At 44.1% G+C, this 24,113-nt stretch overlaps 1 protein-coding gene across 14 annotated transcripts in view; it reads right to left on the reverse strand.

Annotated features, from left to right (window-relative positions):
• Nucleotides 1-9,157, reverse strand: part of PPP4R1 (protein phosphatase 4 regulatory subunit 1) — a 52,746-nt gene extending 43,589 nt beyond the window's left edge. For 6 of the 14 annotated variants that reach the window (XM_085539721.1, XM_015855263.3, XM_085539717.1 and 3 more), the window contains exons 1-2: nt 8,998-9,157; nt 8,699-8,743 (exon numbers count right to left, since the gene is read on the reverse strand). Coding sequence is in view for 5 of the 14 variants with exons in the window: in XM_015855263.3 (XP_015710749.2) it covers nt 8,699-8,743; nt 8,998-9,004 (52 nt within the window). In the remaining 9 variants the exon portion in view is untranslated. Of the gene's footprint in view, nt 1-8,263; nt 8,322-8,375; nt 8,652-8,698; nt 8,744-8,997 lie in introns of those variants that run through there. The other 8 variants (XM_085539723.1, XM_085539719.1, XM_085539718.1 and 5 more) reach the window with 4 other exon arrangements.
• Between the last annotated feature and the right edge of the window lie 14,956 nt (nt 9,158-24,113).

Raw genomic sequence — 24,113 nt, forward strand, 5'->3', positions numbered from 1 at the left:
CTAGTAAGAGCCTTTAGAAAAAAAAGACAGTTATCAAGGATGCCAAAGGAGTTGAATTTCTCATCAAACGTAAGAGAAAACAAAGGGCAGCACTAAATCCTTTAAGCAGCAAGGACAGGTGCAGCTACAAACAGGTTCGCCCCTTTGAGGCAACCACAAGCAGCACTGCAAACACTGCTCTGAAACAAAGGAAAATAAATCTCCATCTCTTATTACTCACCGGTCATTAATTTGCACAACGGTGGAATATAGCTTCTACCGGTTGCTAGTCAGACCCGCCACAAAAGCTAAGCCAGAGGAAGCGGATGCGAAAAGAAGGACATCCGAGCTACCAGTTAAAACAATCAACAGTTTATATTTTGTCCACCAGTTTCCTGTTGGGAGCATGTCACGCCCATCACCACGGTATCCAAGTCTCCTGCTATTTAAGCCCCCACCTCTTACCCTTTCCAAACATCTGCATGCAATTAAGACTCCTGGAATGGTGCTGGAGTGAAGTAAAATTCTGGCAATGCAAGCAAGGAAGTTAATCAAAGGTACTTTCTTCTTCTCTACAAGTTCCTTGCAGTCAAAGCCACCCATCCCCTAAATATGTAGCACAGCGATTCTGTGGCTATTTGAGAGCTTTTGCAGCATCACGAAGGAAATCCATTTTCATCTTCAGCCAAGATGCTCCTCTTCATCCTATACCATGACAGGATGCACACATTTACTCTGCTTGGAGACATACTCAAGTCCTGCCCCTAATGGAATATCTGTTACACAGAAAAACATCATATTCATACTGGGTATACTCCAATCTTGGACTAACAGAAGAGCTCAAATGCTCCAAAGGTTTGCTCTAGTTCTGCAATGCTCTGAAACCATGAATTGTAACACATTGGCTACAAAACCGGACTGCTTCACTTGATACAGTAATTCACTGTGGCTGGTTCAAGCACAGTCACTCAAACACGCTCACTGGGGTTAAGCACCGAGAAGGCAAGCTTTGGGATTTCCATCATAGACAGGCTGTGAAAATACAGCTTTGCAACAGCTATCACTTTGCGCTTCTTAACTGTACTTCTGCTCTCTCCATTTAAAGCCTGAACGCCATTCTTTAGACTTGTTCTGACAGAATTCAAGACGCTCAGTGGGATAAACCTTTGTGCTTCCCAGGCATTGCAAGGCTGAAATTCTTTCTGCAGCTCCTCAGCCTGTTCTTCTTTCTGCAACTCTTTGTAATGAAGCGTGGTCTACAGGAAAAGTCACTCTTAGAAAAAGAAAGAAAAACTAAAATGGTTAATGTCAATGGTTTTTGTTTGATTCGTTGTTTTTTCCAATTAGTTTCCTCTACTAAAACATACATATAGGCAAACTTGCACTCCAAGTATCCCTAAAGATTAATCAAGCTGTTTCTCTTGCAGGCTAGAGAGGAAGGAAAAGGTGGTCTCTTTTACATTCAACTATCTGGGAACTATTTAGGTGCTATGGCAACAAGACAAAAAAATACCTAAACAGGCCCGTTTAACAGAGAAAAACATTCCTATAGCATGACACTTCTATTAACTAATATTTTTAGATTAAATGAAAATTGCATCCCAGACTAACACATATTTATTGTGCCATTTGCCTCTTGTTATTCTTGATCTTCTTCACTAGGAGAGTGGTTAGGCCCTGGAACAGGCTGCCCAGGGAGGTTGTGGATGCCCCGTCCTTGGAGGTGTTCAAGACCAGGTTGGACGGGGCCCTGGGCAACCTGATCTAGTAAAAGTGTATGTTTGGTGGCCCTGCCAGGCAGGGGGGTTGGAACTACATGATCCTTGAGGTCCCTTCCAACCCAGGTCATTCTGTGATCTGCGTGATTCTGTGATTTCCTTACATCATCTCCTCCTCTCTAAGATCCTAAGACATTCCTCAAGAAAGAGAGACAAACAACTACCTATGCGAGACTGTTAAAACTGTAATTCCACAGGGATACAGCCATCCACCTGAGTCTCCCACTTTCTGTGAGGGTCAGAAGCCACATTAAAAGGTAGAGAAATGAACTGACGAGTCAGAAGAATTAAAACACGACCTCCAGGGGAAACAGCTGAATTAACACGCGTGCTTCATTTGCACTGAAAACTGATTATTAGATTCCCAATTGAACAGAGCGTCAGTCACAGCAGAGAACTGATTCCAAGCACTGCACAACATCTGCCATTAATTCCTGTTTGTTATTTTTCACAGCTGAGAGGTTAAAGATTGCATACTACTGAGACGCCAACACAGTAACTCAGAATAGCTTGGCACTCTTTCACCAGAGCTACGCCTCCAAGGAGACCAAGAGGCCAGCACTGCAACACAGCATTTGAACATCACATTGGAGGCTGAATTACATGGAAAGCTGGAACTAAGTGCAAGAAGTGACCTGGTATTCAGTCTACAAAGTGCCAGCATAATAAAAGCTGGATGTTTTTATTCTGTGGTAAAGGAACCACAATACAAAAGGTTCTGATATTACTGTAGGAAAGGTATGGTGAATTTTAATACATTGAATGGATGTTATCTCAGTATATGATGCTTAATCTGCAGCAAAAAAATAAATGTTAAGACATACTTCAAATGGAAATAAGATTCTATTTGGGAAGATAGTTCTGCACTTCCCAAAGACTAATAGAGTAATTCAATTAATGCATTCGACCAATACAAACCTCACTGCTAATGTCAGCTGATTTGCTGACTGCCTGCAACGAGAATATATGGTCAGTGATCAACTAGCTTTTGACATCTGCAAATGCTCAGAGAGCACTTACTTCAGCTCAGCTAAATAAGTGCTTCATTCATTTGCTGGATAAAAAGGCTGGAAAGACCCGCTATCCTTTTCCAGTCAATGCAAAAGAACAAAATACTCAAAGCAGACGGCTCATAAAGTTACTGGGTTGTCTTTTTTCTTCTTTTTCCTGTAATTCTTTAGGATTGTTTTATCCACTAGTAAAATCCAACCACTAACACTGTTTGCTACAGTTAACAAAGCTATCTTATTCTCTTTGAATCACTGAACACTAAGATTTCAGAAAACAATGACTACCACTCACTGTTTCCCAACAGGACAGCAAAGCTTCAGAATCTGAATGTCAAGCTTTTATATCACCAAAGCGTGTCTATAGCATTTGCAATTGTCAACATTCCAAAAGCTGTATGTAAATGCAACTCAGTCATCAATGAGAAGAAACTTCAAAAAAAGGAAAGAAAATTCAATATTAAAACCAGCTATTAAGTCAGAATTTAATTTCTCTACTCATTTAAATCACAATTCCAACCCTGAATGAAATAAAGCAATCCCATTTCACAATCTGGGCTCTTAATTACAGATCATTCTATTTCTCAGCATACACATCTCACACACAACGATGAGCAGCTTGGAAGGAGCACCTCATTGCAGCCTTTCAATACCTGAAGGTAACTTACACCCAGGAGGGGAGTAAACTCTTTGAAAGGGCTGACAATAACAGGACACGGGCAAATGGATCCAAATTGAAGGAGGGAAGGATTTAGGTTGGATGTTAGGGGGAAGTTCTTCACTAGGAGAGTGGTTAGGCCCTGGAACAGGCTGCCCAGGGAGGTTGTGGATGCCCCGTCCTTGGAGGTGTTCAAGGCCAGGTTGGACGGGGCCCTGGGCAACCTGATCTAGTAAATGTGTATGTTTGGTGGCCCTGCCAGGCAGGGGGGTTGGAACTACATGATCCTTGAGGTCCCTTCCAACCCGGGTCATTCTGTGATTCTATCATTTCATAGATGACATCTATCTGAAATGATCGCTTCAATCTACAGAACCATCAACAGATTGCAGAGAAAGAACCTATGCAGGAAGAGTCATATAACTCCTTACTTGTCTGCAGAAATAAATGATTCCATCCTCCTCTTGTTTAGTTTTCAATTATTTGTGTAAGCTAATCTATGCTTTCTACCTGCCTTACTACGCTGTTCTATTTTGATTCTGTATGCACTAAACAAGTATTTGAACAGAAGCCAAATTTTCATGTCTTTCTCTGCACATACTACGTCAGCTTTCAGATGGAAAACAAAGGAAAGCAACAGACTAAAGTAACTGCCCAGTTGAAAATGAACCATGGGCTTATTTTGCTGTGGCCAGATGAGATGGGGAATCTACTTGCAAGATTCCACTTGGAATCTTCACCCCACTGCTAATACGGGTAATTCCTCTCCCCCTCAGTCCCCTTCCTTTTTTCTATCTTTAAAGATTTGTGTTACACTGATTTCTGCATGGATGAAATGCAATGGAGTGTTACTAACTGGAGGGTGGAGGAGGGATGGATACTAGGAGGGGAAGACCCTAGAGCTAATAACAAAGCAACAAAGCTGCATTTCACAAGTACTTCCATTTAGGAACTGCATTTCTTTTACAACCCTCTGTCCATCCAGCCAGCACAAATTCACTGAAGATTCTCTCTTTGAAAAACTTTCAACTACCAAACGAGGAAAAGCCACTGGCTGAACACAGGAGACAAAGAACATCTTAACTACTATCATAGCTTCTGACATCAAGAACTACATGCACAGAAGCAAAACATTCACTGGAATTGAGGCAATAAAATACTGAAATGCCGCTTGCTAAGCTATGCAAATACTTATAGGAATTATCAGAGTAATGTACCATGAGGTGTAAAGTATGCATTCACCTAAAGAAAAAAAAAAAAAAAAGTCAAGAAAAATCAGAGCTTTCCAGTGGTTTCCAAGCAACCAAGAGCAGAAAATACCAAGCTTGCAAAATAGAAATGCAAAGCAAAGCTGAAATTAATTATTTAAAAGTCAATCCAGCTGGTTTATCAACCACCCTCTAAAAGCCTCTCTTACAAAAGCTCCTGTTTAATCTCTCACCTCTTAAACCAATAAACAAAAGACAATTTTTAAATAGACCCTTTCCACGAGTATCCATAAGACCTTCTACTACTCTACACGCAAACTTACCACTTTCTACTGATACAGAATCACAGAATTGTAGGGGTTGGAAGGGACCTCTAGAGATCATCGAGTCCAACCCCCCTGCCAAAGCAGGCTCCCTACACCACGTCACACAGGTAGGCGTCCAGGCGGGTCTTGAATATCTCCAGAGAAGGAGACTCCACCACCTCCCTGGGCAGCCTGTTCCAGTGCTCCGTCACCCTCACCGTAAAGAAGTTCTTGCACACATTCGTGTGGAACTTCCTATGCTGTAGTTTTCATCCCATTACCCCTAGTCCTGTCCCCACACACTACTGAAAAGAGACCAGCCTCACCACTATGGCTCCCACACCTCAGGTATTTATAAACCTGGATCAAGTCCCCTCTCAGCCTTCTTTTCTCAAGGCTAAACAGACCCAGTTCCCTACGTCTCTCCTCATAGGGGAGATCACAGAATCATAGAATGACCCGGGCTGGAAGGGACCTCAAGGATCATGTAGTTCCAACCCCCCTGCCTGGCAGGGCCACCAAACATACACCTTTACTAGATCAGGTTGCCCAGGGCCCCGTCCAACCTGGCCTTGAACACCTCCAAGGACGGGGCATCCACAACCTCCCTGGGCAGCCTGTTCCAGGGCCTAACCACTCTCCTAGTGAAGAACTTCCCCCTAAGATGCTCCAGGCCCTTCACCATCTTAGTGGCCCTCCGCTGGACTCTTTACAAGAGATCCCTGTCACGCAGGAACTCTGCAGTTAACTTATATATTCATCAAGTAAAACTAAGCACACCTTTTCTTACAAGCAACTATTAAAACAGCAGCTCCAAAGATAACATAACTTTCTCTGTTTCAGGTAAATCAGCTCTCAGTGAGCAGGCACAATGACTGTGGGCTGGGACAAATTGTACAGTTGAACAATTTCAAGTTCCCAGTAAAAGAGAATCACAGTACAATTAAAGTTCACAAAGCACACTAAAGTCATCCAGTCCAACCATCAGCCCATCACACCATGCCCACTGACCACGTCCCCTCAGAGACACATCCACACAGTTCTTGAGCACCTCCAGGAATGGCGACTTCCCCACCTCCCTGCTCAGTCTGTTCCAGTGTTTCAACACTCCTTCTGAGAAGTTTTTGCCTAACACGCAACCTGAACCTCCCCTGACACAACTTAAGGCCGTTACGTCTTGTACTATCTCTGTCACCTGGGAGAACCCCACCTTGCTATAACCTCCTTTCAGGCAGTTGTTGAGAGTGTTAAGGGCTCCCCTGAGCCTCCTCTTTCATTCCAGAGACCTTAAAGACAAGGACCACACAACAGCTGTTCATAGCTCTGAAAAACTCAGTTGATGCTTCCTTTATTACTTTAAGCAACAACTGTGTAACGTTGTTTGCTCAGCTCCAAGACTTCCCCCTCCCGCTTTACAACACAACCAATAAAAGATATCTAGGGTCACATTCTTGACATCACATCCTTATTTTCCGCTGTATTAAAAAACAGCAAATCACAATACTAATTACAATCAAAATACACCTCTCTGTCATCCAGAATCATATCTAGACTCACTGATGAGCTACAACGGAGCACCCACTCTGCTACATCCTAAGGCACACACCTCACCAGAGCTTAAGACACCTCACCTCCAGCTTAAGACATTCAATCCAAGTCCTTATACACAATCAAGCCTTAATCACGCCTCCCGTTTTTGGTTTGGTTTGTTTTTTGCCAGTGTACCTCACAGATGTTTTACGACCGTTTGATACCAGATGAGTTCAAAACTCAAGGAGAAAACACCATACTGTTCACTTTGATCAACAGCCTTTCAGAGGATCTCAGTCTTTTGTTAACAAATCACTTACTTTCTTAATGTTCAGTGCATTTAACAGCAGGGCCACAGCTGCCAGCATCACACGCGCACAAAAGCTACAAGCAGATCCGTTTTACTTACAACTGCATTCTAGCACATCAGGAATGCATCTCTAAACTAATTTCTAGCCCCACTGCTCAGAAGAGCTGTGAACAGTTGAAATATTTACGTGTATTACAGGGTGGGGTAGGGTTCAGCCTTGGTCAAGTCAGGCAAGAAATGTGCCTTTCCATCTTTCTTTCTTCTTTTTTTCTTCCACCACCCCTCCCCCAAAGCATCTTTCGTCTTTGCGGCCATGCAATGCCATCCCAAATAACACATGATTTGGGAAAACCCTCACAAAATACATAAGGCCTGCTGTTCATGGATACAAAACGCCGTTATTCCCGAGGTGCAAGCCCAGTGCTCTCACCCAGAGATGAACAGCCTGCGTAGTTTCTCTTTAACTCACACCCATCGCCTCAGCAGAACAAAACCACGTAGAATCAAGACACGGTATGGCTAAAGTACGTCCAGACAGCACACATTGATTCATACAGATTCCTGTGGAGGTTTTTGTTTGTTTGTTTGTAATACACTTCAACATCAAGCTATTCCCTTTTATCTCCTTCCATCAAAACCTCAGTCATTTTTAATGAGGTTTCAGATTTTCAGATTTCTATCCAGCCTCCAGAAGGCTCTCATCTGGACTGAGTCATCTCTCCATGCACACACACACACTGAATTTCTTCCTTTTTGAAGGCAAACCCATAAGATTCACGCTGCCACCAGGGAACACACAGACTCAGAATCATCTCTCCTGCGATACAGTCACATCTTCCTCCAGCTCCTGGCTGACAGGGGAGAAAAATCAGCTTCTTAGCAGACACAGAATGTACTTTGAAAGCGTGTCACTCCTAAGGAAGCCTCCGTGTAATCACCAAATAACAGCAGAGAAAACTAACTGCATTTCCAACGATCAAAAGTGAAAAGAAAGAAAAAAAGATCAACATAAAAAAAAGCAGGGCCTTGCTAAAAGGCTCTTTGTGTGAGGCAGCACACAACAAAAAGCCTCGAAACACAGGATCCCCGCACTGAAAACGAAGACGGAACGTGCTTACAGGTAGACCTGGAAAGCTAAAACCTCACTCGCACAAAAACATAAGGCAAAAAGAAGAATAAAGGAAGGGTTCGGTTTTCCTCCTGCCTGTGAGCACACAGCCGTGAGGCAGCCCAACACCTGCACACAGCCACAATCGCACCCGGGGCGGCTGCCAGGCGGGAGCCGCCTCACAGGGCCGGGCCGCTGCCTCCATCTTCACTTTTAGGTGCGATTTCCCCCCGCTGCCCGAGCTCCGGGCGCCGCTCACCTGGGCACCGCCTCCCAGCCCGCTCCGAGCCGCATTTTGAAACGCGTCCGGCCCCGTGTTCCCTGCCAGAGCTCCCTCCCGACCCTTTCGGGGCACACAACCCCAACAAAAAGCCACCCACGTGCTCCCTGCTCGGCTCCCTCCTCCCCGCCCGCCGCAGCCATGGGAGCTCGGGGCGCTGATCCCCTCTCCCCGCCGCCCTCCCGCCGCCGCCGGCCCGTCCGCTGCCACACCTCCCGGCGGGGCGGCCCCCGGTGCCCGTTAACCGCCGCTCCGCTCCGCTCCGCCCCGCGCTCCTTCCTCCTCCTCCCGTCGCCCAACGCACCCCGCTGCGCGCCGACAACTTTTCCCCGGCGCCCCCGCGGCAGCGCCCGGCGGAGCCCGGCCGGCCCCGCACCGTCCCGGGTGTGCTTCATGTACAGCGGGCAGCGCGGAGCATGGCCTCCGCCTCCTCTCTCTCTCTCCCTCCCCCTCCCACAATGCACCGTGGGCATCCACGCTCTCAGCCACTTCCTCGCCCGCCCGCAGCCCCCCGCCGCCCCCCGGCCCCACTCACATCCGTCGATGTCCTCCTGCAGGTCCTCCTGGAGCAGCGACACATCTGCGGGACACAAGCAGCGTGGGACGACGCTCCCGCACTCCCCCTCCACCCGCGTCTCCGTCCCCCGGCTCCCCGCCCGCACCACCGGGGCTCAGTCGTGCCCCGGCCCCGCTCCCAGGGCCGCCCCGCAGCCTCCCGCACACCGGACAGGGGGAGGAGGGGGCGCCGCCGAGGGAAGCGCTTCCCGAGCCGGGGCGGGGGCGAGGAGGGGGGAGGCGGCGTGAGGCGGGGAGGGGGAGGGGGGTGCTACCTACCCGCCATCTTGCTGCGGCCCCCGAGGGGCTCCGGGCCGCATCCAGCCCCGCGGCGGGGCGGCGAGTGGGCGGTGGGACCGGAGGAACGAGGGGACGGAGCCCGGCGCGGTCCAGGCCCCGGGCCCGGCGACGGCGTCTCCCGCGTCCCCGGGAGAGGCGCGCAGGGAGCGGGCGGGCGGAGGAAGGAGGGAGGAGGGGTCTGGGCCGGACACGCTGCCCCCGCCTCCGCCCGGCAGAGCCGCGCTCGCTCCCTCGCTCGCTCTCACACGGCACAGCGCGGCCGCGCTCCCCGCCCCTCGCACTGACTCACGCCCGGCCTTTACCTCGCGGTCCCCGGTCTCGCCGCCGGCGGGCAGGGCTGGGTGTCTCGGCTCGCTCACCTTGCTGGCTGTCTCCGTACCTGACCTCCCGGCTGCGCAGCCCTGCCGCGTCCTGGCTGCTGGAGGAGCGAGGGGCTGTGAATGGAGCCTTGTTTGAGGCTCTGGGGAGTCGCTCGGAGAGAAGAGTCTGCGTGAGGTGGTCGCACCATAAAAAACCTCGTGTTGGGCTTCACAGTTACCTGGAAGGAGGAGCCGGGTTTCCATGAGGTAGCCAGGTCAATAAAGTCACACACAGATCACAGAATCACAGAATGACCCGGGTTGGAAGGGACCTCAAGGATCATGTAGTTCCAACCCCCCTGCCTGGCAGGGCCACCAAACATACACATTTACTAGATCAGGTTGCCCAGGGCCCCGTCCAACCTGGTCTTGAACACCTCCAAGGACGGGGCATCCACAACCTCCCTGGGCAGCCTGTTCCAGGGGAGTCCATGCTGAGAGCTCCGTGGGGTTACCCGTAAGGCAGCTGTGCCACAGAGCCCCCTCGCTTTGTGATCGCTTCCAGAGGAATAGAGGCAGCCAGGCAACCCTTTCAGTATCTAAAGAAGGAGATAGACATTAGCAAGGTCTGTTGTGAAAGTGAGGGGAAACGGTATCAAGCTGAAAGAAGGTTTAGATTTGATATATATTTGATATAATGAAAAAAAATTACAGTAAGGATGGTGAAGCTCTGGAACAGGTTGCCCAGAGAGGTGGTGGGTGCCCCATCCCTGGAGACACTCAGCGTCAGGCTGGATGTGGCTCTGAGCACCTGACATAGCTGTAGGTGTCCCTGTTCATCACAGTGGGGTTGGACTAGATGTCCCTTAAGGGTCCTTTCCAATTCAAAACACTCTATGTTCCTGCAAAAAGACTCAAAGTTCCTGCTTTGAGCATGGACTACCTGGAGAGAAGGGTCCCCACCAAGCCACATGCTATTTCTTTTCCACTGTGGCTGAAAATGTGCCATCTTTTAGAATGTATACATCCTTTTCCTTATATTCCTCTAGAGCAAGCTGTGCCCTGATTCACACCTATTCAATCTTTAGTGAACTCAGTGGGTCTACTGGATGCTGTTTGTCTGACGCTTGCTTTTATTCATATGGATAACCTCAATAACTGAGTAGATCAAACAAATTCACCATGACTGTGTTATACAAATCATGTTATTCCCTGTCGGAGTAGTTGGAGGGAAGTTTCAATGGAAACAGTCCAAACCCAGTTTTGCTTTCTTTGAAATCAACAGCAGGTTTTACTATAAGAATTGAGAGCTTTGATTTCTCTTCCCAACTCTTTACGGAGTCACTAATGCTGTAAGTCACAGTGGTCTGAGAGCAGCTATTGAATATTGCTATCAGAATGAGAAAGTAAACTGAGTGGGATACATAAATGCAACTGGGTTTATAACTTGGAATGCATCAAAACTACTTCTCTTAAGAGTATATTAATAGTGTTAGTTATTGCTAGCGTACCATTTATGCAGTAAAGCAAGGCAAATGATGATTACTAAAGATCACACTTAACATAAATTCATACAAATTAATTTTGGATCATGCTATGCATATGTGTTCTGTTCAAGCAGTAATTAGTGATGCTCTATAGGCAGGAGAGGGTGAGATCTGAGATAACAAGGACCAGAGTGATTTAACCTTGGAAGACAAATTAGAACTGTACAAGAATTGCAATTTTTTTTTTGCTACAAGTTAGTCCTAGAATAACAGTCTGTTTCTCAGATGCAGATGGTCCTGGTACCTTTGCTAGCAGTCATCAGGAGAGGTATTTTCCTCTGCAAACAGAAATACTGTGGCAAAACCTTTGGCTCATACAGTCGTACACACATGGAGAAAAATTACTTTGATTTGGCTTCAAGCCACCATGCAATGCAAAAACCCACTTAATGAATAAGTAACCAGATATTTAGAAAGTTCTTGGCCTCAGGAGACCTGTAAATCCCCTGGCACTCTTTGAAGGCCAGATCCAAAGTTCATATCCATTGTAAGGTTGCCCACCATGGGTAACAAACAAGGCAGACACCCCAGAGATGTGTGACATGCTGGTTCTTTCAGACAGAGTGGTGAACTGCCATTTGAAAACAAGGTACCTAATTACACCTGAACATTTTCACAACAGGCTTCTTTTATTAACTGGGACGTGTTAAAGAACAAGCAAAACAGCACCTGCCAAAATGTTCTAACAGATCTTGTGCTGGAGTTCTCGTAATCTGAGTGCCTATGGAAGCACTGGAAAATACAGAGTTTAAGAAATGAGTAAGCTGATGTTCGTTCACACACTGCATCTCATGGAAAAACACATTGTAAGTAATGGAAATGAAAGCTCTGGGTGCAAAGGAACGGGTGAAAGACTCATTGGCAAGATGATTTGCATGGGACAGAACACACCTGTACTGCTACCTATATGGAGTATCTCATAAAGGCCCGTAGCAATCAAGGAGATATTATGGCATTTACAATAAGTACTGCGTAAATCCTTTATAACCAGCATGAATGACCATTATGTGTGCGATACATAACATCCATCCAGAAATATTTGGTTAGTAGTAGGATAACCATTAGTTATCCTACTAGTATAGTAGTTGGATAACCATTTCTTCAGTCAGAACTGCTCCAGGTGTGAGGAATTCAAGCCCAAGAACTCATACATGAAATACCCCATTTCCTACATTTGTTTTGATGAAGCAAGTCATCGTGTCACCAAGCAATAGTGCCAGCTGTCACTGTCCACATGTTAAGTAGCTCTGCATTTCTCCCAGCTCCCCTTCCCGTGTGGGATGAGCTTACCCTAAATATCTGCAGAACCATCTCACCATCCTCCTCCAGACTCCTCTGCAGAGCTATTTTTTTGTAAAGCCTACAAAAATGCTTTGGGGTTACACTGCTGGTGCATGATACAAATGCTTTTCCTCTTGAGCAATACTGACTCATATCTTCTTGCCCACCCCCAGGATTCTGTCTGCACACATATGCGACACTTTCTGGTTAAGGCATACGCTCCTTACTTTAAAGCTATCTTTCTGTTCTTTCTGTAGTGCTTAACCAAAATAGGCCCACAGCTAAGGAGACAGGCTAAGATACATACATATAGGTGCATAAGCATTTGGGTACCTGAAATATGGAAGGATGAGCATGGAAACCTCATGGCTGAAGCCTGGAAAACTGTTGATGTGCATTTCAAATGCATCTCATGGAAGCATTTTAATCTCACCTATTTCCTGGGTAAAGAGCTGCACCTGTTCAGAGCTCTGCTGAGCTGACAGCCCAAGCAGGCTTTTTATTTCGATAGCCAAGGATGGATTAACACCAAAATTCGCTGACAAAGAGCTCTGTTAAGACAAAGTTAAGTTTGCAATGTGGGTATCTCACGTCATTCCAGTCATTCCAGAACAGTAACAAGTTCAAATGATCAAGCATCTCAACACTGGGAAATACTAAATCAGATAGATAATAATACCATGTTAAGGCTGCACCTGCAGCTTGCAATGGTTATGATAATTTATCTGCAAGTAACACTGTTACACCAAAGGCACAAGGATGGCAGCAGTACTGTGTGTGGTCAAAGGAAAGGCATGCACGTAGGAGATATTCCAGCTTCTTTATTTTCCTGCTAAGACCACTACTAGTGTGAATGTCCCTAACTCCTTTGGCTATAGACATTGCATAAGGGTAGTCTTTGTGGTGAGCAAGTGAAAGTCTGTATCTATATCTGATTCTACTGGTTCTGAAATTTACTGTGAAGGAGGAACAAAAAAGAAACATCAGGGGCTGCATCAGGGAGTTGGGTCTCAGTGTTGTAGTACCACACGTGCACAGGGTTCCTCATTCAATATCACATACCTGCACGTGAGTTTCCTTCAGCAGAGAGCTGTGCTGCAGTTCTGAGGTGCTCTGTTTCAGAAATCATGTGTCATGCTGACATTTGGTGTGGGAAGACTGAATCACTGCTCAAACAGTTCAGGTGTACTGATGTGCCTTAGCTCCCTGCTTCCTGATTCTCAGAGGTCTGTGACTCACCAGCATACGGTAAGGAAACAAGACTGGGCAATGAGAAACCCTGAATCCTTTCCTCCATTGCCTGTTGAGATTTTTCACTTTTAAATTTATTGTTTAATTTTAAAAAGGCTGCATTTGAGCTTGCTATCTCTTGAAATTCCAACAACTACACATATGTGAAGCTGGAATGCTGTCATTATTCTTCTCTCTTAGGTAAAGAAACAGAGATCAAAAGAAGTAAAGTGGCCTGCCTAGTACTGCTTGTCAGGAAATAAGCAGTTTTCCTGAAGAAGGAAGTTTCCTGCAATGGAAAATAAATAAATAAATAAATAAATAAATAAATAAATAAATAAATAAATAAACCACAGAAAGATCTTTGCTATTTTTCATTCTCTGATGCCATTATATATATTGCAGGTATCAATAAAATGCGTGTGTCTGCTGTGAGCTGTATGCCAGGACAGACCCTGCAACCCTGTTGGACTTGCCCTTGAGCCAGCTGGGCTTTCCAGCCTTCCCTCAGCCCACACAGTCTCCCTTCCCCACCCAGTCAGTTCCTACCTGGCACTACCCAACCTGATTTTCGGATGAATATATTTGCATTTGCTAGTTCCTTCATTTCCTGGTCTACCAAGTTTAAATTTGCATCTCTCTAGGTCTGCCCAGATATTGGCACATATTACAGGCACACACTCTTCTGCTGAATCAGAGGTGGGTTATTCAGATCCCAGAGCACATCTCAGAGAGACAAATGGAGCTGAACTACAGCTGTCACCAAACCTGCTTTTCCAACATTAGTTTCACACCCTTCCAACCAGTCCCTCCCTTTCTATTCCCATTGCAGCACTGGCTTTGCCTGCCCTCTTGCTTCTCCAACCTGAAATCCTCTCAGCCAGCTTCTTATATACAGGACTTTTAATTCTGTTTTTGTAAACAGTTTTTGAACTGTCCCTCTGTTTTCTTGTCCTCACACTGCATTTCTCCAAAGTAGAATGGGAACAAAACCCAAATCTTGGCAAAAGCAGAGTCTGGCAACCTGTCTGAAGGCCTTTTCTTTGGATTTCAGATAGGTTTAGGTCAGATTCAGCAGTGACACCATTTCATAAGCTGTGTGAATACTACCTAACTGGAAGTCTTTTTGGCCACCCTGCTCAGCCAACAATGGTGTAATCCATTTAGTCAGGGAGAATTGAGTACATGCCTATGCAGGAAGCTACGCTCTTCTAATTTTTTTTTGCTGATCGAAAGGGCGGTAGGTGCCAATAGGATGCATGTTAAGAGAGTGATTGCTCTGGAACATGGCTTGTTATCTCAGTTTGTGCAACTGCTAGGATCTGTCAATCCTAAAAAATGCCAGGGGTGGAGAAGTCAAAGGGTTATACCCAAAGAGCTCTTTGTTTAGGTAACCTCAGCACATAAAGAAAGCTTATTAAATTTCAGGGTCAGTTACACACATTTTTGTAGAGGAGGAGCTGGTCTTTGGATGTGTGTGTTTGCATTGTCTTTTAAGGGTAGGTACAAACTCATCCTACCCATCTTCCAACTCAGCCGTCAGCCATGTAATTGCCATTCCTGCAGCACTGAGCCAAGATACTCATGCAGACAGATAGAGGCATCATATTAGGAAAACAGTGAACAATATGCAAAGCGTAGAATGGATCAATTCAATTAAAAATAATTGAAATTGTTGTGCCTCTAAAAGCAGAGGATGAGGACATTCTAAAAAGACTCATTTTGTGTCCTATTTGCAGCATTATAAAATTAGTAGAATTTACAGACTATGGGCAAGGTTGGCATAGCAGAAAATGATCTCCAAAAGTTACTCAAAACAATGAGGACGGCTGAACGGTGGCTCCTGACATTTGCCAGTTTCTAAGTAGAACTTCTTAGTTATTGAAGTGGGAGGAAACCCAATTCATGAGGTGATGTATCTGAAATAAATGCACACAAAACTAGAGAAGATACAAATACACAAAAAAATACATGTATAATCTCTGAGGGAGATGGTGATACAGTAGGAGCTAGGAAAATCAGCAATATAGGGCAAGACTGTAATACCAAGTACCAAAAGTTTAAAGAACTGTTAATCCTAAAACAGTTCCTTTGTTTAATTAAATTGCTGGAGAATTGGATGGGAAATTACACTCCTAAAACAACTCCTGGCTCGTTATCTCAATCATTTCCAAATCAAATTTGTACATCATACAAGGTTTGAACCACCAGGTGTCTGGTTGTGGTACAAGCATAAGCTGTAATATTTCTTAACTGTGAGAACAGTTCAGGGGCATCAGGAATATTTTTATCATCAGCACATTAAGAAGCTTTACATTATTGCATTTAGACTTTTTCTTGGATTTGAGTGCTGGTAACATTTCAGTTTCAAAGGGTTTTGTTTAAAATGAGATTTAATGTACATAGTCTGTAACATTGCCAATAATATCTTGAGCTGGATGTGTTTTATTGGGTGATTCATAAAGAAAGTCAGACAAAGTATGCACAGTGGTATTGGAATGTGGGTGGGATCAAAGTAATGATTTAGTGGAATATGTTTGTCAAGCAGGGCATACAGGAAATCTTCTTTGTGAATAAAAATGGATTGGTCCCTTGAGAACATCGGTACATGTCCAAGCATCATTTATTCCAGTGAACCCCCATGAAAATATTGAAGTCACAAAGTGAAATAAGAAAGCGGCATCATTCACCCTCAGATATTCCACTGGCAATGAGACTTGCTGAGAGCAAAGGGCAGGAAAATGAGTAAAATGAGCAGAAATGACATTGATTTAAAAGGACACTCTGCAATTCCAGCACAAACACACACACAAAAATCTATCTGCTCTATAACAGGGTGGTTATAATTTTTTTATTTAGATAAAATGTTGTCATTAATTGAGCACACTTAAGCCCTCTGAGCTGGATTTGTGACTGCACATTTGCATGCACATACCTTCCTTTCTCTGCACTCTTCCTGTTCACATCTCTTTCCAGGCAGCATTTTAAAAACCACAGAGCCTGAAAACCACTCAGGCTAAAGAGCTGCTTGTGCTGAGCACAAGGAGCCCTAACAGCGGGGAACTAAGTCCTGCTTGGACAATTTCATACTGGTGCAAGTGATAAAGGTTTTCTAAGCTCAATTATTCAGAAACAAGCTGTTATATTTATTTTTTAAAAATCTGCATAGATGTATTATGTTTAATTTCTCTTTGTCTCCTTATATTTTGACTCTTTTTTATAATGCTTGCTAAGCTGTAGAAGCAGCGCACACTTATCCCTGTCTTTTCCACTGTGATGCACTCCCATGCATACATTGGGAAGACAGGGAAGATGCACTTTCTCATAGCTAACTATACTCGTGCCACTTTTTGATGCTTCCTTAGGGCTCAGTGGCTAACTAATGTCTCATATGCTGGCAAAATAGAGGCAGAATGGGACAAAGTCAACTCTCTGCTATCAGGGATTTAAAGAAAGACAAATCCCAGCACTAATGCTGGAAAATATTCAATATAGGAAGCAGTGCAGCTATGGTGCTTCCGGGGGACTTCCTTTCACTTGGAAGAGCAGTCTGTTGTTCTTCATGACTTGTGCATAGGGAATTGGTATTTCACAGATGCTGTCTAGTTCTCAAAATTTCCTATCAACAGTACTTTTATTTTTCTATGGACACGAATGCCATTAACCCATAGGCTAATGGACCAGCTGTAAACAATGCATTACATCCTTTCACTCAAATGTACTTTAGGATTTAAATCAGATTAAATATACCTGGACAATTTTAGTTTGTGACTTGACTCAATGAGAAATAGGTGTAATAGGAGGCTGTGTTTGCTTGGTGTATGCTACCTATCATTCTCAAAACTGTTCAGGAACAAAACCTCAGGGTATTTGGAACTTGATGAGAAATGAAAAGTCCTTTCACTTTGAAAACTTTAGTTTACACTTATTGCTTATCTGCTGATAACTTCTGGTAAGCAGACACAAAAGCATGCAGTGTACAGCATGCCAATGCGAGTTAGAGGGAAAGCAATGAAAATATGGCTTATCTTGAAAAAACAAGCTGTTAGACTTATTTTGTTTCTTTGATTCAGAGATAGTTTTTGTAAAGACAGAGCGGGGAGCAGCACACCTTGCTTTAAGATACACTTTGTGTGTTCTTATCCTCAAAAATCTCTGCATCCTTTTCTCTTAGTTCCTTCCATGCCACTAACATGGCATGTGTACATTGAGTGTGATTACTTGCATATTTTACTTATTCTCTTGCACCAGGTAGGCACAGCCTTCCATTTGTGATTATTTTTCAGGGTCACCCAGCCAAGAACAGGTGTCCCTCAGAGTGATGCTTACATCCCCATGACCATATTGGAATAAATAGATCTTATCTGTTTGCTGATGCCATAGAGTAACACACAACCAGCTCTGCATTCTGGATCACGTCTTTTATTTGCACAGTGTAGCTCACCTCCCCTTCCTACGGGATGAAGCCATCTGAATCCACTTTTCCGCCATCCACTGTACAAATGCTCTGGGACTCCCCTGTACAAATCCTTTGTGAGCTGTACAGATCTGTTTCCTTTCTTGCCAAACTGCTGTTCATCCTGAACCACAAGCCAGCACTGAGATCTGCTTCACCCAAGTGCCTATGGGGAAGATGCTAGGCACCAGCTGAAATGCGATTCCCACAGGATGCTCTATTCCTGATGTTCTTAAAAGGGGCTGTAGCCAAAGGCACATGCCTAGAAGTGCACTGAACAGAATTAGCTTGAAAGAAGTCTGAATTGTTCATGGAAAGCTCCTGCACTGCAATGACTACATGACCTCTGGGCCAGTGGTTGGCTGCCGCTCTTCTGTTCTAGGCCTTGGACTCACTGAAGAGAGTAGGCCATGGTAGAAACACCTCAAACTCATACCTCCATCAAGAATAGAACTTTTAAAATGTGTCCTAATACCAAAATGAAAGTTTTGACCCCTTTCTGAATTTTAATGAAACAATATTTTGTCTTCTTTATAGTGTCAGTTTCAATTATTTTTTGATCCATTTTATCAACTTTCTGATATCTGTACAAAGATTCTGCGCTAGCTTCCCTCTAGGTCTGTACTGTAGGTACAGCCGATTACTCTGTTACTACAGATGAGTTGTGACAGTTCTCTTTCCAGTTATTACTCTATTATATTCATTCTCATTACTTAGCCATTTTCTAAATGTGGTGGTGAGACACATGATTTTCTGACCCACTGCTGCTTGTGTACCGTAAAAGAGTGTATAAATCTTTGCTTGTCATTTAACTGCTCTGAATAATATTTACAGCCTTTCAATGCACTGCAAAATCTTTGTACCTGATGTGTTTATCTTTAAAGAAATCACAAAAAATGAAAGGGAAGGACCACAAATCTGGACTGAGAAAATATGCTTCATTGTGCAGATTTTCAACTTCAGCTCTTCAAAGCAGTCTCAGCTATTAGCTGTATCAGGGTAACCAGAACCTGTTGATGCACTCAGCGTCCTGAAAAGTTATTGCTTTTTTGAAGAGATTAATGTACTGTTGTTTCTCATTAGAAAAATAAAGCTATTGATCAAATAATGCATTCCTTTCCACCTGGTAGAGAGCATTTCATTACTAAATATTTGAGAAAAATAAAATTGCTCAGGATGTGTGGAGTCTCTCTCACTGCACTGATTCTGGTCATACAATTTGACTTAGAATCATAGAATCATTATGGTTGGAAAAGCCCTCCAAGACCACCTATTCCAACTGTCAGCTCCTCACTACCATGCCCACTAACCACGTCCCTCAGTACCACATCTACACGTTTCTTGAACACCTCCAGGGATGGTGATTCCACCTCTTCTCTGGGCAGCAAAGACTACAAGACAGAAAACTACAAAATGAAATATACAGGCTTCTCATTTATTTTTAAGTTCGAACAAATGTAGATCATCTGCGTTGGAGGCAAATTCTGAAGTTCATAACCAGGCAGTTCTATCACTGACATATATGGAAACCGAAACAAGGATTACATAAGTACTTGCCCTAAAAAAATAATCACCGACATTGTAACAGCAACAATTATAATTTGTGTTAGCATTCCCAAAACTTTGCAAAACTTCAAGTTTCTTTAGGGGTTAATTTGTCTTTGTAAAGGACATAGATTCCAAAGGGGATCTGGAGTTTAAATCAAATAATCCTCCCCATCTCAGGACTGTTTAAGTTGGTGGTGAGAGGAAAATTTACACTCCCAAACTCAAACTGAAACTCAAACAGATCAACATTTTGTTAACAGAAGAAACAAAGAAAGAAAAACAGTAGGAACTCTACTGTTCATGCTGCAAGGTTGTTGTTGTTGTTGCTTTGGTTTTTTGAATGATGAGATATCTTTTGGACCTTCTGCAAAAAGAGGAAGCACCTATCAATGTGCATTCTCTGCCTCAGGATTTCATGGGAAAAATCAATGTGAAGTTCAAATCTCTGGCTGGCAATACCCACATACACACGCACTGGGTGTGCTTTAGACAAACCTGATGCCCACTTGGCAGGACAAATTTCTGACTGCATAAGGGCCCTGTTATCTCTACTTGGCAACATGCACAATAGGAGCCTGCTTACTGGACAGTAAAACATTGGCCTTAGTATAATACTCTTTTCATACTTTACAAGGCTCAGCTTAATTAAAAGGAGAATTGTGGATGGCCTCCTTTCATTTGGTAGTAAACACAGGCTCCTTCACCCCATACAAAGCTAATGGTGGTAAATTGGGTGAAGCTAGCCACTAGATACCATAGTGTTCTGTATGAGACTAGCGCACTGTGGAATAGACTGCTGGAAGGAAACAGCATTCTTATTCATTAAGTCCAGTTGTAATTCACCATGAGATCCTTGCTGGGCTGCTCTTACAATGAGATGGAAGGCAAGAAGTTGTTGCTGTCCTGCTGTGCAGCGTCCCAGCAGTCTGGGAGGTTGTGTGCCAGAAAAGCTCCCTCCTTAATTATCTCCCAGTCAGAGAGAATCTTACTGGGAGAAGCTGATCCTTACATCCTCCTTTTGGGGCAGCATCTAACAAGTATCAGCCACGCCAGGAGCATGAAAAGAATGATGCAAACCAAGGTCAGCAACACAGGAAGTACACCGAGACAGGTCTCATCACCTTGCTAGACTGATCCACAAGTCATCATGATGCCGCTTCCAAAGCACTCAAAACTGGCAGCTACAGGCATCACAAAGTGCAGTCCTGGGAGCCTGCAGCTTGTGGAATCCCTGTTTTGAGATGTGCATTCAGATGTGCAATCACAACAGCCTTTTTTGTTTACATAGAAAATGCATGCTGAGGCAGATTTTTGTGCTAATTGCAACATGAGAAAGTACTCATCCAAAATTACTGGCTCCTATAAATGCTTTTTGTAGAGTTCATGCAGAAAAAGAGACTGAGATATGGAACTTCCACCAGTAATTGAGAGCATGAATTCAGGTCATAGCAGCTGGATGGCTTTTGCTGGACTAAATAAAATACTTCAGTGATTTCAGTCTCAGCAGAAAGACTTCTAACTTGCTTCATTTGTGATCCATCACGCCTGATATCCAGACCTCAATAATTGGTGCTGGCTGGCAAATATACTTAGCAATACAGACAAATAATCCATCGTATCAGGGACTTGACTTTTGCTATTTCAGCTCATCTCAGAAGTTTCTTCTCAGACAAACTGTAAATGAATTTGTTTTGCACTTCCATTTGTTGCTCTCACAGGTACTATCAGAAAAACTGTCCAAAGCCTTGCAAAGCCCTACTTCTAACTTCCAATCTGAATAGATCTAAAGCCAATTTGCATCTGCATTTTAATTCAGCTACTGCTTACTGCTTCTTGGGACTTATTTGCCCGCAAGGCTATTTATTGGAATTGCCTAATTTTTTATTTTATTTTATTTTATTTTATTTTATTTTATTTTATTTTATTTTATTTTATTTTATTTTATTTTATTTTTGTATGTGGAATAAAATGAAACAACACTACAGAGTTAAAAAAATATAATGAAAAGTTGCAGTGGTTTAAGACCTGTGTGACTGAAGTCAGAATCAGATTCTGTCAGGCCATTCCCCTTTCTTAGTTTTCATATCTTGGGTGTCTCATGGAGCCTGGCCAGAACAGCCTTTTTTTCTGACTTTCTAAAGTAAACAAACAAGGCAGTTAAGCAAACAAACTGAAACTGAAGTAAACTAACAAAGAGAAAGCAGCAACTTCCAGAATTTTAGCCATTTTATAACCACATAGTTTGACACAAGATGTGGGCTCTGGGCTGGAAGCCAGTCCTCCAGCTCCAATAATTCAGTCCAAGAAGATGCGACAGTGGAAGAAGTGCTCTTAACACCTTATCCCAGGTTTCACAGCTGGGCAATGCTGCAGACAGCAGAATACCCAAGTTTTCCTGAATCCTGTGTCTCACCAGAGGGCTTTCTTCCTTCTATTCCTCAATGGGTCTAATCACATTAAACCACTGATATTACACTGAAAGAATGTAGCCTGAGTGACCACGATGAGAAAGGTGATACATAGAATCGTAGAATGGCTTTGGTTAGAAGGAACCTCAAAGCCCAGCATCCTGCTGTGGGCAGGGCTGTCACCAACCAGCTCAGCTGCCCAGGGCCCCATCCAGCCTGGCCTCGAATGCCTTCAGGGATGGGGAATCAATCCTACCCTCCCACAGCAGCCAGTACTACCTTGTATTTCCAGCCAGAGACAGGCCTGTACATACCTTGTTGTTATCACACTTGGAAACACCTTGAGCTAGACTGTGTCTCCCTGGCTTAAGCCCAGCCCTGAGGAGCTCCCTCTTACATTAATAATAGATCAACAGTGACTGATCTGATATCAGTCAGGATGAAAACAAAGAATGGCCTGGTTCCACCATTTTTGGGAAACAGAAGCAAGTGATTGCCCAGAGAGGTGGTGGATGACCCATCTCTGGAGACACTCAGTGTCAGGCTGGATGGAGCTCCGAGCAACCTGATCTGCTGTAGGTGTCCCTGTTCATTGCAGGGTGGTTGGACTATATGACCTTTAAAGGTCCCTTCCAGCTCAAATGATTCTATAGTTCTATGATTATATTATTTCTGATGCTACTGGAAAACAATGTTACTTCCCAAAAGTTAAACACAGTTGGGTTGAAAGAAGTGAAGCAAACAATTGTTTCTAAACTTATAAATATTACTTGAAAAAGATGCTAAAAAAAAAAAAAAAAAGAAATAAGGAAAGAAATAAAGAAAGAAAGAAAGAAAAGAAAGAAAAGAAAGCCTTTGGGATGAAGAGGCTTGTTTTCATTTGCTTTTAACCAGCCATTTGAAAACATTGAAACATGACCAATACCTCAAAAATGTTTTCCTGACCACAACTCCTTGCATGCAGACAAACACAAGGATGATGCCAGTTCCTGGAAGAAGGAACGTCATTAGCTTTTTTTAAAACTTGAGCACATGCCTGTCTGTATTGTTTTTCTCTCTTCCGACCTCCCTGATTTTGAAGGATCCTCCTTCCTCGCTCTCTTCCTTCCTCCCTCCCCTTTTCTTTCTTTTTTTTATTCAACCTCTTTCTCGCTTTCTTTCTCTCTCTTTCTCTCTCTCTTTCTTTCTTTCCCTGTTTCTTTCTGAAACTAGCCCAGCTAAAACAACATCTAACACATACACACACACACAAAGCCCTAAATTCCTGAATTCCAAGAATTACAAAATCTGTGTCAAAGGAAAGAGACAGATAACCATTAGGATACGTGGGACACAGCAATGGGTCTAAAAAATGATTTTTTTGCAAAAGATAGCCCTGAATCATTACACTGTATGTGAATTTCAGTCCCTTGGCAGTAGACAAATCTGATTGAAAGTCATAGGGGCAGCATTTAACCCAGGTCTAAAATTGAAAGAAAGGGTGCAGCTGGATGGTATAGAGATTTGGAACTTCCTACCTCCTGTCCATGCATCCTACATTGCTGAAACACACCACTCACCCCCTCATGGAGTTCACATCCGCTGCCTAGTCTCAATAAGCATTCAGCAAGCATCAGTGCATGAACATAGGTTCAACTGTTTCCTCATGGAGGAATTCAGTTTCACCTCTTTGCATTTCCATGTCAGACGACATCATCCCATACTGTTGGGAAGGTTCAGCCTCTACTGCCGTACCACCACCATCTGCTTCTGATGTCAAGTGCCAAAATAATAAAATAGAAGGCATTACTTTTGGAGCAGCCCTTGTAGATAGAATGCTAGAAAGATTCAGGAAGGCTTGCTTGAAAACCTGCTGTGTTTCTCTTCTCTTTACTAAATGCTCCTAAAAAAATTAAGGTTCATTAAACATTGAGAATCAATGTGATGATTCTCAATGTGATGATGCCCGGGGGAGGTGGTGGAGTCACCATCCTCCAAGGCGTTCAAGAACCGTGTGGATGCGGCACCGAGGGACATGGTGAGTGGGTACAGTGGTGGTGGGCTGATCTCAGAGGACTGATCTTGGCACCAGCTGCAAATTGTTATCCATCATTACTTTCCTGTGTGTGGGACGCATCCCAGAAGCTGACTGAACTAAAACAGGGCTGGTTAGCACTAGGGCTGTGTAAAAGCAGAGTCGGCCTTTCCCTTCCTTTCCGTGCTCACGAACCCTCAGGCACATCCCAGTAGCGGCCCGCAGCTGAGTCGGCACAGCCCCGGGGCAGCGCCGAGGCGGGGCCGCATGTGACCGCGGCGGGGGCGGCTCGGTGCCGTGCCGCGGCGGGGC

The sequence above is a fragment of the Coturnix japonica genome, chromosome 2 (assembly GCF_054131305.1).
Source record: "Coturnix japonica strain WE chromosome 2, WE-NBRP24, whole genome shotgun sequence".
Lineage (NCBI taxonomy): Eukaryota > Metazoa > Chordata > Aves > Galliformes > Phasianidae > Coturnix > Coturnix japonica.